Source organism: Cygnus olor, chromosome 3 (assembly GCF_009769625.2).
Source record: "Cygnus olor isolate bCygOlo1 chromosome 3, bCygOlo1.pri.v2, whole genome shotgun sequence".
Taxonomy (NCBI): Eukaryota; Metazoa; Chordata; class Aves; order Anseriformes; family Anatidae; genus Cygnus; species Cygnus olor.
The window spans coordinates 33888446-33907301 of record NC_049171.1 but is presented as its reverse complement, the minus strand read 5'-3'; the positions used below and the strand labels follow the sequence as shown (position 1 = coordinate 33907301).

Here is an 18856-nt window from a genome sequence, read left to right as displayed (position 1 = left end):
CAGTGACCAGGTCTTTGAGCAAATGGTGACTTAAAATGGAAAAATGGATTTTTATTTTTATAGTCAATGCTTTTGTCTCGGTAACAAATCATTAGAATCACCACCAATTGAAGATTTTGACTGGAGTGATAAATTTGAGATGTGACATTGAAAGATCAATAACAGGACTGAATCAGGTAAAACTTAACTGTACAACATGGAATCAGACCATTAGACCCCACAAGAAAAAAAATATCTGGGGGGAAAAAAAAAGGAGTCCAGGAAAACTTGCAGCTTCTTAAAGAAGCAATTCTGAAGGCCATACACACAAATTACATCACTGCAGACACAGTCTTCCTAAAAAGAAATCATTGAAATCAAAAATGCCAAGGACCAAAATGAAACATAACTATCAAAAGGATGTAAAATAAATATATGTATAGTCTTATATATATGAATAAGAATCCCAGAATTAAAGACCAGACAGCTGGATCTCTATGAAAGAAAGAAAAAAAAAAAGTGTCAGCAATGCTTAATGACCAATGGCTTTTCCATCAGTATTCCATGCAGTCAGATTAAAGCTAGTGGAATTACTTGATTTCAAGAGGAGGCAAGACAGACAGAACAAATAATTATTAAGCTAAAGAAGAAAGAGGGCCTATAATGGAAGGTCTGAATGAGTAAAGGACAAAAATTATTGAGCTTAAATTGCAGTTGGAGACGTAACTAAGAATGCCTAATACCTAAGCTATCACTGAAGGATTTTATGAACAAGGAGCTTAACGAACATCTCTTTGGAAATGCTCAGATTTATAGAATCGCAGAACAGTTTGAGTTGGAAGGGACCTGCAAAGCCCACCTAGTTCCACCCCCCCTGCCATGGGCAGGGGCACCTCCCACTAGATCAGGTTGCTCAAAGCCGCATCCAGCCTGGCCTTGAATGCTTCCAGGGATGGGGCATCCACAGCTTCTCTGGGCAACCTGAGCCAGTGCCTCACCACCCTCATCATTAAAAAGGAAAAAAAAAAAATATATTTCTTATATGTAATTTAGGCTATAGTGTTATTTAGGCTATTCATTCTTGGGAAAGAGAGGTAAAATATGGTACCTCTCAAATCATACCTTTCAATCATATTTAGCATACTTCTATGACTGCAGATACATTTAATTCAGCATAATACATCTCTTCTTTACATTCGCAAGAAAGTATTATAGAAATATCCATTTTCTTCAAGAAAGGCATATCCTCTTACCGTGGTTTGTGTTTTCTCTTGCAAAGCCACATACGAATAGTCTTTTGTATTTTGATACAGGCACTGGCTCGATATTTTATCTTATTTTTCACTGTAAACACACAAAAGATACTGAGTCTCAATGGTTTAAACAATTTAATACGACTTTTATATTCCTCACACGCCTGATGGCTACTGTATGTAAATGGCATGCATTGAGAGCTAGATCCACACTAGAAACCAAATACATAAGATATAAAAGAGAATTGACAATCCTGTGCTAGGCTTAAAGGCTACCCCACAAAACAAGCAGGCAGAATTCAGCACCCAGCACACACACACCACAAAGAAAGAAAAATGCAATCAAAACCCCTATCACCACCAATCTCTATTTCACACTGCTTTGTTTCTACTGCAAGCTGGGTAGGCCAAACACTTAGAAACTATATTTTGATAGTGATAGGCACTTATCTGCTTATCAGCAGTAATAACTGGAGTGGAGATGTCTGCCCTGTTACTCATGTCAATGCTTCCAAACATGCAGATTTCATCTGGAGATAACTTCTGTGCAGGCACTTCCCAGGCCTAAATAACTCCATGGTGTCAGCTGAGAGTTGAACTACTGTCTTTTCATGCTGATGTCTCTTCCCCCACAATCCTTGAGCTTGCTGGCTATTTCTGAGCAGGTGTTTACCCAGGCACTGGTAAGCACCCAAACATACAGGAGGCGGGGAGATGCAGTCTGCCACCACTTCACCACCACAAACATCAGCTTTAAGCACTCATATGCGTCCCTAACAAAAGCCAAAGAAATCTCAGCAACCCAGAAAGTAATTACTCAGAGTTCAGTATGGAAGCATCTGCTATACATGCCCTTGGCCACATTTCAAGGTGGTAATAAGTGGTTTGCTATATTTTTTAACAAACATTTAGTTTAATAAAGCATAAAATACATACGTTTGATCACTGAGAGTGAACACCATTGAACTTTTTTCCAACGACTGCAGATAAGCCAGTGATTCACTCGTTTAACTAGCTCTGCTAAGTGATCCGGATCAGACTTCATTATCTGGTCAAACTCTGCAAACTATATGCAAAACCAGATTTACAAATGAGGAGAACAGAGTGTTAGACTATATTCCTATTTAAGAGCATGTTGAGTTAAAAACCAAAAAGTTTAATATTATTAATGTAAACTACGTCACCATTATACTGGCTTTCAATTAATTCCAGTGAGCATGTACATCTGGGAGATTTGACGATAACAAGAATGACTACAGTTTTATTTTTAAATTGATGTGCTACACTTAGCATTTTGCATAATCCAACCATTTATTGAACACTAAAAATGCGTTGCCAAAATTTTTCAGAATTATTTGTTTCTCCACTTCCTGAATACTCGCTCTGATCTACAATTTCATGACACTTCTAATTCTGTATCTAGGGGAAAATAAAAACCTGAAAACCCTTCTCAATTTTTAATCTTCCTGTAAGAAATCCAATTAAAAGCAATCTTTTCTGAAAATCCTGCACTTCTACTTTTTGATAATTATACGTTCTTCAATGACTACAATAATTTTCCTTCCTAGTCACAACAGCTCCCTACTTCTTTCTCTGCACAACAGCAGCAATGCTCAGAATCAGAGAAAGAGATTTCAGCTACAACTAGAGTTTAGCAGAAAATTATTTATTTGCTCTGACTTGCTCTTCTTAATATTCAACAAAATAGTCTTAAGTGACTGGTACAACATCTGGGCAATTTGTGGAACACGATCATTGCTTCAGGAATACAGCAGCATTAGCAACAATACTATGAAATCAATTTTATCAATGTCAGCATTGATTTCTTTTCTCCCCACAGATTATGAACAGTGTTTATGAAAAACTCTGGGCAACCTTATTGAAGTTGGTCACATTTTCACAGGGTGTTGAACAAAGCTCCTTCAAAGGGACCTTCCAACCCAAATTATTCTATGATTCATATTCATGTAGTTCAAGAAACATTACCTTGCCGGGTCTGAAAAACACCTTGGTTAACCCAAATTTGTAATCAACTTCATTCAGTCCCAAAGCTTTAAACAGTGCCTGAAACACAGAAAACGGTTAGGTTGGTATTTTTCCCCCTTCAAAATAAAACAACAATAATACATTTTCAGATTTCTCTCTTACCTTGCAAAAGAGTCTAGGATCCAGTCGTGCCAATTTTTCAGGCAAGTATTTCTTGTACATGTTATACAGTTCATGAAATGAAGCTCGTGAAGGGAAACCACCTTGCATCAAGTCCAGAACAGACACCATTCCTAAATTCATAGAAACACATGCACAAAAGGTGGAATCAGCAAAATGCAAATAAAGCAGTGATTTTTATGATAACTTCATGGCATACGCCTCACAGACATTGTTCAGAGGCCAAACCACAAATTTCAGCTCGGGCTTGATTTAGCCTCTAAAATTTCTTGATCATGTGATCATTCACAAAATGTTAATACCAAACAGATGAGAAGAACTTACACAATCTTCTCCCTATCTGAGACAAAAGTAACATCTAGTCATGCAGAGCATTTTTTTTTTCCTTGTCATTCTTTCTTTTTAGAAGAGTTGACATTTTGTAATTCATTTTTAAAGAAACAAACAACGCCCAGCCAGGCTTTTATTTTTAGCATGCAAAAGATATTTGTGAGTTGTGGTACAGATGCAGGATAAAATGCAAATGCAGTGCTAGAACATTTTGTGTTCTTGCAGCACTAGGTATCAGCAGATAAGATGTAACGCTGTTACTATATTTTAGCTGTAACTAGGGCATCATTGAAGCACAGACACAAAGTCAGGAAAAGGTTTGAATTACTTCAAACATTACTTCAAGGCTCTGCCAGATTTTGCCCACTGCTTTACATAATCCTACAACACATTTTCTATTTAAGTTTAAAAGCTTACTTAGAAGTTTACCAGTAACTTGTGGCCACTGTCTTTATAGAATGTCTTTTATAGCACTGCATCTCACTGCTACCTTCTAAACTTTACATATTAAGACTTTTTTTTTCTTTTTTTTTTTACTAGATTAAGCTTCATTTACTGCAGCTAAAGCAAGCACACATGGAAAAGTGAGCTTGTAAGACTATTGTAAAACACTGCAATTGTTATGGTAGGAAAAAAGTTTAGTTTTTTATTTTTGCTTCTCTGACATGCTATTAACCTGAAGAAATCCACTGCTAAATATTCTTAATGGAATTCTAATTGCTGAGAAGTTATTAAGGTTTTGCAGTGGTAACATAACATGAAACACAGGTGGGCTTGTTAAAACACCAGCTCCAGAACCTAGAAATATCCCAACTTCAAAAAGAGAAAAAAAAAAAAAAAAAGCACAAGCTATTAAACATACAAAAATACAGAAAAGAGGAAAAATAAATATCAAAGTAGTTTTGTGAATAAACACCCTATGAAGAACAACAATAACAACACTGTAATTCCCAAGAAAGCCTTTCATTCCTCTGTTCAGTGGGGAATGAGCAAAACTGTTCATATTTGTCCTTTAAAATAAAGATGTAACTTTTGAAAGTGCCTATTTCATGAATAATGAAAATATAGCATCACAATTTGTAACATATAAAGCAACAGGAAGGACTATGCTGAAGTTGGAAGCTCAGCTCCAAGTCAAATTAACAGTAGTATAAAGAAATTCTGAAAAAGTAAAACAGACAATTCACCTCTAGCATACTATCTATAAAAATCAAAGAAAACAGGCATCAATGATTAGATTTCTCAGATAATACATACTTCTCTAAGTGCACAAAGGGGTTTCTCACAGAAATTCCCACAACAATTTAAGGGAATTCTGTTGCTCTGGCCTGAGCTGTTGCACTATTAACATTCTGGGCAACACAAAGAGATAGGATTCAGCTCCAGATCAGGAAATCTAAGTTTCATAGAATCACAGAACAGTTTGGGTTGAGAGGGACGTTAAAGACCATCTAGTTCCACCCCACTGTTATGGGCACGGACACCTCCCACCAGACCAGGTTGCCCAAAGCCCCATCCGGCCTGGCCTTGAACACCTCCAGGGATGGGGCATCCACAGCTTCTCTGGGCAACACGCACCAGTGCCTCACCACCTTTTTAGTAAACAATTTCATCCTAATATGTAATCTAAACCTACCCTCTTTTAGTTTAAGCCCATTCCCCCTTGTCCTATGCCTACACCCCCTGACAAAGACTCCCACCCCAGCTTTCCTGTAGGCCCTCTTTAGGTACTGGAAGGCTGCTGTAAGGTCTCCTCAGGGCCTTCTCTTCTCCAGACTGAACAACCCCAACTTTCTCAGCCCGTCTTCATAGGAGAGGTGCTCCAGTCTCTTGATCATCCTCGTGACCCTCCTCTGGACTCATTCTAATATGTCCATGTCCTTTTTGTCCTGGGCGCCCCAGAGCTGAACGCAGTACTCCAGTGGCACCTCACGAGAGCAGTGTAGAGGGGAAGAATCACTTCTGCTTCTTTTGATGCAGTTTAAGTACCAAAACATGACTTCTTACACATGCACCAGGTGTCTGAACTCTCACTAAAAGCAAGGGAATAAACAACTGATGGAAAGTAGAATGACTCTTCTTATACAGATGAGACCATATTGCTGTTCAAATTAATCACTTCTGTGTTTTATCGACTAAAATGAGAAGAAGTTACTGAGCACCTAAGTAACTGTTTGTAAGGCATAAATAAACTACCTCCTAGAAAGCAAGGGTTCAAGCAAGGAAATATCAATTCCATCTCACATATTTCAAACTTGGACCAATCTACAATGGCCAAGTAAATAAAAAAATATCAGAGGGAAAAGTATCAGAGGCATACACTACCTGAACATTGAAGCTGAGAGAGGATCTGCCCCCCTTCAAAATGGTGACTTGTCATCTTTAAGTTAGGTTTGATGCAGCGAATAAAGCTAGATCCCTGTTACCAAAACAATGAGTTAGCAGAATCTGTACACTTTGAAACCTCCTGAAATATGTTAGTCATTTAAGAATTATTGGGGGCAGGGGAAAGGGAAGAAATAAAACAATACCTTTCTAAAAAGAAACTGACATTCTTTTGCTCTCATATATCAATACCAAGGCTGGACTGAAAAAAAGGATGTAACTGACCTCAATACTCAAGCCATTAATTGGAACCTTGACTTTGGGGTTTTCAGTGAACCGTTTTGCTTACCACTGGAACAATCTAACTAAGATTTAGTAGCCTGGATTCTACTACACTCATCATCTCCACAGTCACATCACCTAAATGCCTCATTTCTCCAGAGTTCACATGCTACCAGTCTCCTGACACTGGAATCAAGCCAGATGAACTTGACTACCCTTTTTTCTAGCTTTCACTTCTTACAATCTCTTTTGGCTCATGTCTTCATTCTCCCTTCCCTCATATGGTTTCAGCCTGCTCTCATCCCCAAATGTATTACCTCTACAGTTTTGACCACTGCTTTCTCTGTCACTTCATAGTCATCCTCTATTTAAGGATGATTTTTTTTTTTTTTGTGAGGCAACACTGATCATTCAAATTTTTCTATTAACAGGTACCTAATGATAACCTCCTACCTTATAAACTACAATGAAATTGGGACTAACGAAACATATTTCTCCTACTGGTTTGCGGTGTTTTTCACAGACAAGAGTGAGAGAGCCCACCAAGGAATCTGTCTAGTAACAATACGTTCTTGGTCATGGGTTAGCTGAAGTCAGAGCAGAGCACCTCCAGCCACGCTTTTTTCCCTAGATTGACTCTTGGTTCCACTGTGCTGTGAATGATGGAGGTTATCTTTCTTTCAGACCATCCTCATGATTTCTGTAAAACTTTAACTATGCTCCAGCACCTGTCCCAATCATTTGCCTTGTTTTACCCCTTCTTTTGACAGACCATAATCCCCTATTCAGAATTGGTTAGAACATGCTGTCAAGAGAAAACAAGAATGTGTTTCTACAAATGCATCTTCTAAAAAAGTCAGTACGTTGAATTACATGGAGAATTCTGCAAGCTATTGAATTACATCAGCTAAAACAGCAAATTCTCGTTAGGGGAAGCAAGTTCTTTGAGTATCTGTAGCCTACCACAAAAGTGAAATAAGACACTTTAGTTCTAACTAGCTTATGGAATCTGAAAACAGAAATTAATAATTTATTGTCTTACTTCTAAGTAACATCTCTGAATCTTTTGAAAATTAGTCACCAATGATTACCAGTGAATAGAGGGAAATGAAACTGACAAGAATGGAGATTGCAGCTCAGACAGTTTTAGTATTTTTTACCTAAATTGTGTAACTTCCATTCTAAAACATTTTTTTTTCCAAGTTTTGCTTTTGTTTTGTTTTGAAAAGCAAATTAATATTCATCACCTGCAGAGCAGGACATTTCAAAGGTACCATATAACTGCAAACTCTGAAGCAATTATTTATCACTAGACATGAGATAACGAATTATGATTTATTTCAGAAAATGATAACCCTGCATCTCTGTATATACTTACAGTACTGTGAAGCTTCTCAAGAAGCAAATTTAACTGAGTCTGTAAAAGAAAAGACATTTCAGTAGTCTTAACAACCACAAGTATACACACAAAATAGTGGTACAGCTTTACTGCATGCACGTTTATTGTCAGTAAATCAAACGGAATTGATAAATCAAACATTCACATATTTTAACAGACAAAATCATGTAAGAGTGCATGAATGGTCCTGAAGAAATTACTTATGTTTAACTGTACAACAACACCATGTGTGACCAGTTACTTACAACAACATAGTTATCAAAAAGAAGTGCATGCACATTTGGGAAAATAAAGGAAATATGCAATAAAGTTATAAAGGAAATGAGACTGAGCAGCAATAATCCGAAAAATACACTGAAAATTTGTGGAAGTCCAGATTTAATCTTTAACAAGCCTATTTGTATGTTAAATAACACCAAAAGTATATGAGATATACTCAGCTTTTCTGGGGGGGAAGCTGTATTGGCTTGAGAGTCTAAGTCACGTCATTTCAGTAAATGAATCTTCATAATGTATTTCTAATTCTAAACTTCCAAATTTTTAATTCTACATTGATGACAACAGACTGTAATTTTAAACTGCATTTAACTATGGGTGTATTTTAAACATACAGTGATAATACCACAAATTTGCATTTATTTGGAGAGAAAAGTACAGAATTACCAGATACGTAGGATACTGAGAAACAGCTGCTATTGGTAGGGATGTAAATTGGTAGGGACTTAAATATTCCAGGACCACATCAGAAAACCAGAATTATACTTTCGCTTTACGGATGTGTCTGTTCTACCACACAGATTACTGTTGTGCTAGCCTTTCTAGTTTACTAGCAAATGTTAGGTGTATAGACTGAGGTAAGACAAAATTCTGAATGTCCTAACATACTCCTCATTTTCTGTACTGGCACCAAAATGGAAAGGATCTCACTTTTGACTGATTTTTTTAACCATATCTTTCAATTAGCTTAAGTACAGGCAAACAGATTTGTATCGGCAATAAGCATCACCTACAGCTGTCGGTCTTCCTTCCAGTAGACGCAACTGTATTTTTTTTTAATGTTTCATGGATATAGTTAGAAAGACGGAAGGAATTCCACAGGAGGTATGACAAACGTTGATAACCTCCTGCTAAGTTCTCACATACACTTTGTATCTACTTTGAATACAACCTTTATCTTTTCTTAAGTAGGAAATGCTTTATTTTGGAGAGGAAAACCTAATTTCCATCAACAAAATATGTTTCTGCTAGAGGAAAAATGTACCTTCCTTATAATCATAACTTGACAAGAAATAAGAGACTCAGGTAAATGTCACTAATGATCATATGAATAAGGCATATTGCTAAAACTACTGCTCTTTGAATTATCACAATTTAATCCATCATTACTATATTACGGTAAAACTTTCCTAAAGATTCTTGTGTAGATCTGATGAACTAATTCATCTTCATTTCCTCAACTGGTTTATGTGAATTAATTTTAATTAGTTGTAAGGAAGGGACGTGTGAAGGGCTTTGTAAAAACAACTCCCTGCATCATCTAATAATTGATGTAATTAGAAGAATTCAAGACTGACTGACACTGACAGGTTGAGAATTCTTTTCTTATAGAGATTAAATTTCTACTCAAATAATGAAGTATTTTGACGGAATCTAAATTGAAATTTTCAAGGCTATTAGTGCTCATCAATAGTACATGTTGTGTCTGGGAAAGTAACAGTAAATGAATTACTGAAATTAACACACACATTCAAAATGCCATGAAAGTTGAAAACACTGAAAGAACTATAGATTGATGGGCCAGATCCAAAAAGGACTTTTAGTCATATTCTAGGTGCAGAGGTGAACACCAAAGTCCAAAATACAATCCAAAATGTTCCCACTCAATTGCTGCTTAACTTATGAAATGCCTCCCTTTTTACTTAACCCTTCTTGGACAACTGTATCTTTCACATTTCCACATTTACTGCACATGGAATGCTAAATCCAAGAGGAACTAAAAACCCAAATGGAAGAAAGTGGAAATTATCTCAAAAGATCCCAGTTGCTTTCATTTTGAAAATGCAATTATAAAAAACAATGGATCTCAGCTTCACCTACAACAGATTCAAGGCTGCAGGGCTTGCCCAGGAGGTCACATATCTGCATGTAATTCCGTTTTTCATTCTGTCCTCTGTTCATACATTGTATATTAAACCAACTGCTACAGCTTAATTCTACAACTGCTATATAATAAGAAGGAGGAGGAAATAATGATCAGAGCAAAACTCAAGACAGCAGAATGGCCAATTCCCAGCTAAATTCCAGAAACACTACTTTACAAGTCAGACCATCTCTCCTATGCTTCCTGCCCAAACAAAATTTATTTTTGGCTACATAACAGCACATCTCCAAAAGGGTATGAGGAATTCCCTCTGCCAGACTGACCAATAACTTGGTGCCAAGGGTCATATGCTTAGAGTTAAAACACTGAACACAGTATAGACCAGAATCAGAATACAGTTGCTATACAAAAAGCAAGTGCTGGTACTATATCCTTCCTTTTCCCCCAGCCTTTGCATTTTTACAGAACACTAAGCCACAGAATACACTTATGCAAGAAGGAATTTATCTTGCAGTCCTGATTCAGCACATAACGTTAACATGGAGTAGAAATGCAGAAACTCTTTTGCTATTGGCTAGACCCCACTCAACTTGGAGATGGTGGGATTGTCTAAGGTACTTGCTTTCACCAGGGCCTGCATAAAGGGTCTACACATGTGAATTGGGGTTTTAGGTGCCTTAGGCAAGGTAACATACCGAAAATGTCACAACACTTAATTTGAAGGCATGTAAATCCTTCATTGGATCTGGCCCAGTTGTGTTGAGAAGAGCTCTTACTGAAATCGCAGCAGCTCTATCAACAGTAAATCCATGAGATTGAAAAAGTTACCTGCAGCCCATGGTTGTGCCTGCTTTTCCTCTCTTAATTCCCCTATAGTTCTTTTTCTAGCCATCCTGAGCTGGAATAGTCCAGCTAAAATAAAACTGCTGAATGAGAAAAGGATGCAGAAAACATTTGGAGAAGACAAGGTTTGAAGGTCAGCTTTACAACAAGCAGAAGAAAGGAGAAAATGAGGAGAAGCATCAGATTCAGGTATTGAGAAAGGAAACATTCAGCACAATGAACATATTTCTGTGAAAGCCATGACTATTGATATTTTTAAGAGGAAAAACAGTGGTTAGGTTAACTGTGTAATTTTGAGAATGGTAAACTGCAACTAATTGATATATCTTATACAGCACAAAATTAAGATAGGATGGAAGAACACCTTTTGTCACATTTAGAACTCCTGAAAGTACACAGAATTCAAATTTAGATCAAGAGATTAAACCTTTTAAAGAAAAGACTTACATGTAGCTTTGCAAAATCCTGATTTATGAATTACTGCATAATCTCGATAAGAACTATTATCAAACATATTTTGACAGAAATGTATAGCACAAGTTGAATATACTGGTTTCTTACAATTTAGTAGAAAAAAACATCTATTTAACAACATTTTTGCTGCATGAATGTCAAGTAACCACTAGTTCTCCCATCCTTAAGTTCTGCTTATTTCAAGTAAGTTAGAAATTGCATATATTACAGGAAAATAGATTATTTGCTATGTTATGTTACCTTGAATTTGTTTCCCACACTGATGAAACTAAGTTTTCCAGCTTTTTGTTTGGGATCCTTGTTGTTGTTAGTGTTAGATTCAAACAGCTGTCGAACAAACTTGTCCTTGGATTCACATATAAGAGATTCAAGGGACATGTGCAAAGCATCATTATTTTTTTCCACAAATTGTGTCTGAAAAGAAAAGCCAAGAAATAATAGCACACTTGTTTCACTGATCCAATTAAGTAAAAATTGAAGTAAAAATTAAGTTAAAATTAAAGAAAAGCTGAATTCTACACTTTATTCAAAGATCAGCAACAATATGTAGGATAAACATTTTCATGTTACTTCAAACTTTTCATCTGGACACACAAAACATTAATGACAGAGAGGAAAGATACTGTTAAATTTGAAGGATATTGTAGGAATTATGAAGCCCTAGGTAAGGTTTAGTGCCTGTTACGACACCTGTTGTGCTTTTGTTAATGATTACACTCATTTCCATTTCCAGTATTCAGCATATCATAGAATGGCTCAGGTTGGAACGGTCCTTAAAGATCATCTAGTTCCAAACCCCCTGCCATAGGCAGGGATGCCACCCACAAGATCAGGTTGGCCAACCCCCCATCCAGCCTGACCTTGAACACGTCCAGGGTGGGGCATCAATTTGATAGTTCTGAGAACCTTAAATAATATTAGAAGCAGTGAAAAGTTAAGATCTGTTGTGAAATAGGAATTAGCATGCACACTTTAACTGGTGGATCTAAAGTTGGGAAAATGAAATTAAAAACAGTTATCTTAGTAGTACTGCAACCATGGAAGACTAGTTGATTTAACCAAAGATATCGTCCCTTCCCACAAGCCATACATCTCTGTTTTATTTAAATTGCCTCACTTTTAAACATTAAGAGCTGCTTATTAAACTGAAATTCAAAGATTAAGACACTTGCATCCAATTTCACCCTAACAAAATTCCCTATCAAGAATTTGTGATGCAACTTCAATAGTTACTTTGACATTTATGAACAGAAGAATGCAAAATTATTTTGAATGAGAGAATATGAATTTGCCAAGACATTATATAAAAGGATTTAAAGGTGATGGGAGTCAGAGGATAAACACAGGCCTTCCAAATTCCCTTGGACTATGAGAACACAACAGGAACATAAATGTAGACAGTTGAATGCCCTCACCAGAAATTAGCTTGTGAAAGCTGCCACAAGACCAGTGAGAAAGAGAAAGAAACTATGAACAACATACAAGGCAGCTGTAATCCAGCTAAGGCCCAAACTACGTAAAACCCTCTGAAGAAGGGGATAAATGAAGTCAAGCATGTTAGCATGGCTTCTGGACCAAAGCTGCCTCATACCTGATTAGCTCAGAGAGCATAGCTTATGTGCAAATATCTGGCTCTGTTCCTGAAGAAACCGTAAGGTATTATTAACATATCATGATGAGGTAGACAGTAAACATAGACCATGTGAACATAAATAAATGCATTCCAATGTTGTGTGTTATTTTGATATTGAGTCTGTGTGTGACCTTGGTTTTTGTAGCACACAGACTTCAGCTTTCTTGTTTTTAAAATGATCTACGGAATGCACCTATTTCAAAACACTATAGCAATCGTTATTCTTGGAGTACTTTGAAGTAAGAACATGCCCTGAAAGTCTGCATTTTCAAATGACAAAAAACATCTTTGGAATTAGCTTCCTTTTTACACACTGGAGTATCAGACGAGAACAATGAAGTGTTATGGATCTTTCATTTATCCTATACCCTTACTTTTTTCTTTTTTTCTTTTTTTTTTCAAGAATTGTGTTTTAGATGTTGGCTTAGGATGTTTCAATGTTTTTGTATGATTAATAGTCATAAAAAAAGGACAAGTATTCAGCATGTATTTGAGGGTGACAATTTCAGCTATTTCATATTCTTACATTTCTACCAACAGTAGAAATGAAGAAGTATAAAATGTGAGTTTTAACAAATAATAAACTTACATTGCATAGAACAAGCATGCTTCTGAAAAGTTCTGCTTAAGTCTAGCAACACTTCTGTGTTCTGTGGTATATTCTCCTGCTGGAGATGCAGACCTCTGTTGACATAAGATTTGTAGCAGACTGTGGCTCATTATCTGTAATGTTGACACTGTTACCTACAGATTTGACACTTACACAAAATATGTCAACAGAAGTCTGTCATCTGAGAAGTTAAAAGAAATTAAAACATCAATTCTGTCACACATTCACAAAACTAATTTCAAAGTTAAAACATATCAACTTTGCCATTTCTCTTCCAATTAACAAATTTTGTTATTGTTGTTTTTACCAATATACACTGAAAAGCGTATTATAAAGCGTAACAGAAACAGCTGACTTTTTTCACTTAAGTAATATTACCGTCTCGTAGCATACTGCTCCCGCAAAATGCCGGATAATAAAGCCTTCGTCATCTCTGATATTTCTGTGAACAGCCAATTTAGACTTTCTAGGGATCTGGAATTAAAAACTTGAATTACAAAGAAGAATTACATTGGAGAGTGAGAAAAATGTATTCCTAGGATATCACCGTGATTTTGCCAGGATGTTGAAAGTGATATTGCCTGCAATACAGTTGTGAAGACCACTACTATTTGAATTCAAACCAAGATATTTCAAAAACCTGTTTTCATTCTCATTCACACCCTTCAAAATAAAATTGTCCAGGATTGCTAAGTCTACTTAGTTGGCTTTCTTTTTGCCTTTTGTCAACAATTTCTATTCCATTTATTGCACAGCTGATGACAAGCTGACAAATAGCCTTGTCATATAAATAGGATTAGACAGAAGCTTAAAACGTTTTTAGAAGGCAACCACCTTGTTGATCATATACATACTGACAAGAATGTTTCATTGCACAGGAACCTAATTAAGCAAGCTTAAGAGGAAACTTTAAGAAAGGTAAGCAGCTGGCAATTTTATTTGGCTCCTTTTGCTTGCATTTTTTCAGCAGGGATTTTGTTTGATTGTTTGTTTTGTATTTCAACAGAAGTCATGTATAAAAGTTGCAATGGTTCGCATTAACCTTCCACAGAGTGCTGTATGTTAAAGAATTAACGACAAATAAATTCACCTGGTGAGTTACTTACTTTCATTGCTGAAGTGTTAGCTAGACACTTCATGCAAGTGAAATCTTCTCCAAAGGGAGCAGTTTTGGAAATTAACAACAAAATAGCTCATCTGATATGAAACAGACTAAATTAAAATGTGTTGGTATTTTTCCTTTTCATGCTTTACACACTAACAGTCTTCAAACAGAAGTGAAGAATATGGCTATACTTTCAACAGGATATTAGAATTGCTAGAAGACTTAACAAGCCTTTAGTGAACTTTTCAAAACAAACCTAATAACTGAACTTGTTGAACAAAAGCATACAGATCATACAAACTGGTGTGGTATGAGATTTCTTAGAAAAGGTTTTCATTAAATTCAGTGTTACTATCAACAGTTCCAAGAACTGTTTTATTAAAAGAAGACAGCCAACACAAACTTACAGAGAGTCTGAAATGGTCCTTGTGTTTTTGGTGCACAACTGAAGTAAAATGCTGGTCAGTTGGCTGGGGAAGACGATTTTCTTCATCCAAAATATCCAGCACACCTATTAATTTTGCTTCAATCAAATCTATTAAAAATAACAAAACACAAAAATTAAATATATAATCACATACCAGAATTGAACATTAAAAGTGCAAAGTGCTACTGATCTAGTTTTGCATAACTATCTTGGGAAAGCTGTTAACACAGAAAGACACTGTAAATTAATTCTATAAATTTTAATTGTTGATTTAATCAAGATTCTATACATATTATCAAATTCTAACTTTAACACAAGGAACATAGGGCAAAGAAATATGGCAGGGATTGTTTTATTTTTACAGTGGGTCTCAAGCTCAATTTAGTCCTCTAAGTCCCATAAGTACCTGAATGCACCTGTAGTATGAACTTTATGAGATAATTGCTTGTATCAGGTAACTGCTATCACTGGCCTGGCCCAACACCTTAAGCAAAATTATATTTCTACAGAAACCAACGTTATTTTTTTCATTCACTTCCAAAGGCAGTAGAAAATCCTTTTCTCCTGACACAAGAACAGAAAAAAGGCTTAAATAGTTTAATCAGGCCATGATTTTACTAACTTACCTAAGAATACCTTATACAATGAAGAAACGTGTAAAATCTGTGGTGGGGTGTCACATGGAATAGTAAAAGGGGTCATGTCTTAGGGACTACTACTTGTATGCTTATGTAAGCTGCTCAAGCCATTTCTATGGGTGGTAAAAGACAACTCGTCTACAGTCTTTACAACCTGACCCATTTTCCCACTATTCAGAGAGAGACCTCTTTAAATAGGCATCAGGGAACCCTTTTTGATTCTGAGATTATGCTTCAAAACAAACAGGTATGGGATGGCAGGGGGAACAACACTTTTTACAGAAACATGATGGTCTCTACATGATAACAATGTTTTTGGGAACAGGCTCACGCACATGCTTTAGTAAACCACTAGAAGAGGTATGGTTTGCATTCGTAGAAATCACATTTTCTGTTGCTATGTTTTTATTCCCTCCTTCAGATACATTTCTATTGCTTTTTCACGAGATGGCTAAGACGCCTGATTGACAAGAGCTATCACCTTTTGTTAAGTCAGAGTTACCAACTGCACGGTCCTATCCAACAAGGTGAAAACTTCTTCAGCAGAGCTACAGAAACTCAGAGCAGCAGACATTTTGCAACAGATGTTGAATTCTGCCACTATGAAACCTCAATCCAGCCAGAACTAACTGACTAGTTACCATAAATAAATTGCTGTAAATGCAAAAGCAAGGTCAAATTCTGTTCATAATACACCGATTTGGAGAACACAAGTTGAACATAAAGAAAACAAGTAAGCCCCTGGCCTATCGGTCTGTGCAAACCTAACAGCAACAGGAATCTCTACAGCCTATTGCCTATAATTCATTTTGCTTCTTTGCCAATTGGCTCACACAAACAAAAAGGGTGGGTGGGTGGGTGTTTAAAATAATGGAACTTTTTCCCTCAGACATCCCCACACCCTTCTTTTTATTTATCTTGTTATATTTAGGCATTCTAATTAGTTTTCTGTGAAAATGCCAAGAAATTCACAAGTCCCACCTGCAGTTATAACACACTGCAGGACAACATGGATCCATTACCAACTGGAAATGGAATTTAGAAAAAAAAAGAGAAATCACAAGGTTTCAACAGTCATTAAAAGCATGAAATTACTAGCACTACTTATATTTTGCCTCTAACTGCTTAAAGTAGTTTAAGCTTTTTTCTCCAAGATGCTAGTGAATAGCTTGACATTTCAAAAGTACATACCTATACAGTCCTGATTATCTACGTAGCGCACTTCATTAACCCCCAGGCCTTCTTTTTGGTAAAGTTCTTGTTCCTTTACAAAGAAAAATAAGGAATAATAGTAAAAGAAAAAATATGACTCACCACATATTTTTTACCCACTGAAACTGGGCATGAACGAACACACATTTTAGAATTCCCTTGCGCAGCTTATCATATTCCAACCTCACCTCCTTAATGATATGTCAATGCTTTTAGATACTCCCATTATCTACAAGATATTGCCCAATATTTGGATGCCCCATTTTAATGAATGGTATTTAGAGTAAGAATTCTTCATTGTTTTTTTTTAAGGGAAGAAGAAAGGAAGATGCTTCTTTTTGAAAAGTCACGTTCTTTTCTAGCACAATCACGTCACACAGCAAGAAGACCACCTGTGGTTGACTCATTTTTTTTTATACGAGCATAATGAGAAATCTTATGGAAAATGATATTACTTTTAATATCTTTTACTGAAAAAAATCGAATTTAATAATACAACATACCTCTTTCAAAATTCTTTCATTAAAAAATTGCTGCAGTTTTTCATTACAGTAGTTGATACAGAACTGTTCAAAACTGTTGTGTTCAAAGTACTCTGAAAAATAGTAAACTTCTGTGATAAACCAGCATTCCACCAATTTACATCACAATAAATAAAAGAAGTTTCATAGTGCTAACATTTAAAAATGTTTTTTGATATATACGTGTTTCTTTCAATAAAATAAAAGCTGTTACAGATTTTCATGTTGCATGTAAGACAGAGAGAAAAATGCTGTGGCAGATCATATTTCTATGACAAATAACAGACAGTTATATCTGGCAGCAAACCAAAGCAAGATCCCATACAATGAAACCATACGTGTGTATTATTACAGTGGTAATAACAGATTACTAGAAAAACATTTTACTTGTTAAGAATACTTACCAAAACCAGCTATATCTAGAACTCCAATGAAGAAAGAAGAAGTCTCAAACGGAAAACACTGGTTTACTCTGTTTACCACGTGGTCAAAGAGATGACTATACACTGTTTTAGCCAAGGCATCGCGAGCATTGTTTGCTTGTTCCACTTTCAAGGGTACCCTATTAAAAGAAATAAATAAAGGAAAGATCTTACGTTTCAGAATTTCTCACTTGAAAATACTGAGATTAGGCCCTAAACTTAAAAAGAACCTTTCCTGTCTTTGTAAGTCGGGACACAAAAATGCTGGGCTTTAAACCTAGGTGCCAAGAAACAATCTTGCCAAGTTAGACTAAATATGATATTCCCAAGTTAGACTCAATTTGTTATCTGTAAAAAGAAAGACTAATGTTTCACTATCCTCATCAGCAATAAGATGCAGATGACTTCTTTCTCATTTATTAAATAGTTAGACGCTATATTGAAAATAGCCAGAAAAAGACATTTGAAACGTATTCTTATGAACAAGGATATTTCAACTATTTATTATGAGCTGCTTATTACAATAAAAGCTATAGTTCAATTTTGCTCTGACATCTTTGACCCTATGTTTTCATAAAGGCTATAACTGAAACTATAGGACTGTAAATTAATCAGTAACAAAACAACAAAAAAAATGCACAGATAGGGCATGTGATCTCATGGTGAAACTCAGACAATCCCAAATAGGAGGATTTTTTTCAAAACACTGGAAAAACAGTGAGAATTTACCTTTTTCCATTCCTTTTTATAAAGTTTTATTCTACATTATGACAATTTATTGTCAGTTTACATTTACACTGAAATTTAGCAGTTATCATTGTCTACAGTTTTGTCAGTTTTTGTGTTTTGTTTTTTTTTTAAAGTCACAAGTTTAAAGATTATTAAATGCATGACAAAGAACTGTGAGAATATCAGAAATAAATACATACTCTAGCTATACATATATGTATTTACCTATTCCATGAAGTCAGTATGACAGTGACTTGCCTAAAATGCATACACTTAAAAGCACATTTACCTATCTTACTTCCTGAATAAATACATTCTACAAGACTTGCTTTTAAATAGGTTTCAGAATAACAGACAGGCGTACCAAAAATAAAAACTGTTTTACTCTATGCAGCTCAGGAAGTACT

The 18856-nt window shown here is 35.8% G+C and overlaps 1 protein-coding gene across 5 annotated transcripts in view; it reads right to left on the bottom strand.

The window, feature by feature from the left end:
- Positions 1–18856, bottom strand: part of MYO6 (myosin VI) — a 106590-nt gene that overhangs the window by 22050 nt on the left and 65684 nt on the right. For all 5 annotated transcript variants that reach the window (XM_040550874.1, XM_040550875.1, XM_040550877.1 and 2 more), the window contains exons 13-24: positions 17703–17860; positions 17281–17372; positions 16757–16829; positions 14908–15035; positions 13774–13869; positions 11393–11566; positions 7714–7752; positions 6054–6147; positions 3381–3511; positions 3219–3296; positions 2169–2298; positions 1233–1323 (exon numbers count right to left, since the gene is read on the bottom strand). In XM_040550874.1, coding sequence (XP_040406808.1) covers positions 1233–1323; positions 2169–2298; positions 3219–3296; positions 3381–3511; positions 6054–6147; positions 7714–7752; positions 11393–11566; positions 13774–13869; positions 14908–15035; positions 16757–16829; positions 17281–17372; positions 17703–17860 — 1284 coding nt within the window. The remainder of the gene's footprint in view (positions 1–1232; positions 1324–2168; positions 2299–3218; positions 3297–3380; positions 3512–6053; positions 6148–7713; positions 7753–11392; positions 11567–13773; positions 13870–14907; positions 15036–16756; positions 16830–17280; positions 17373–17702; positions 17861–18856) is intronic.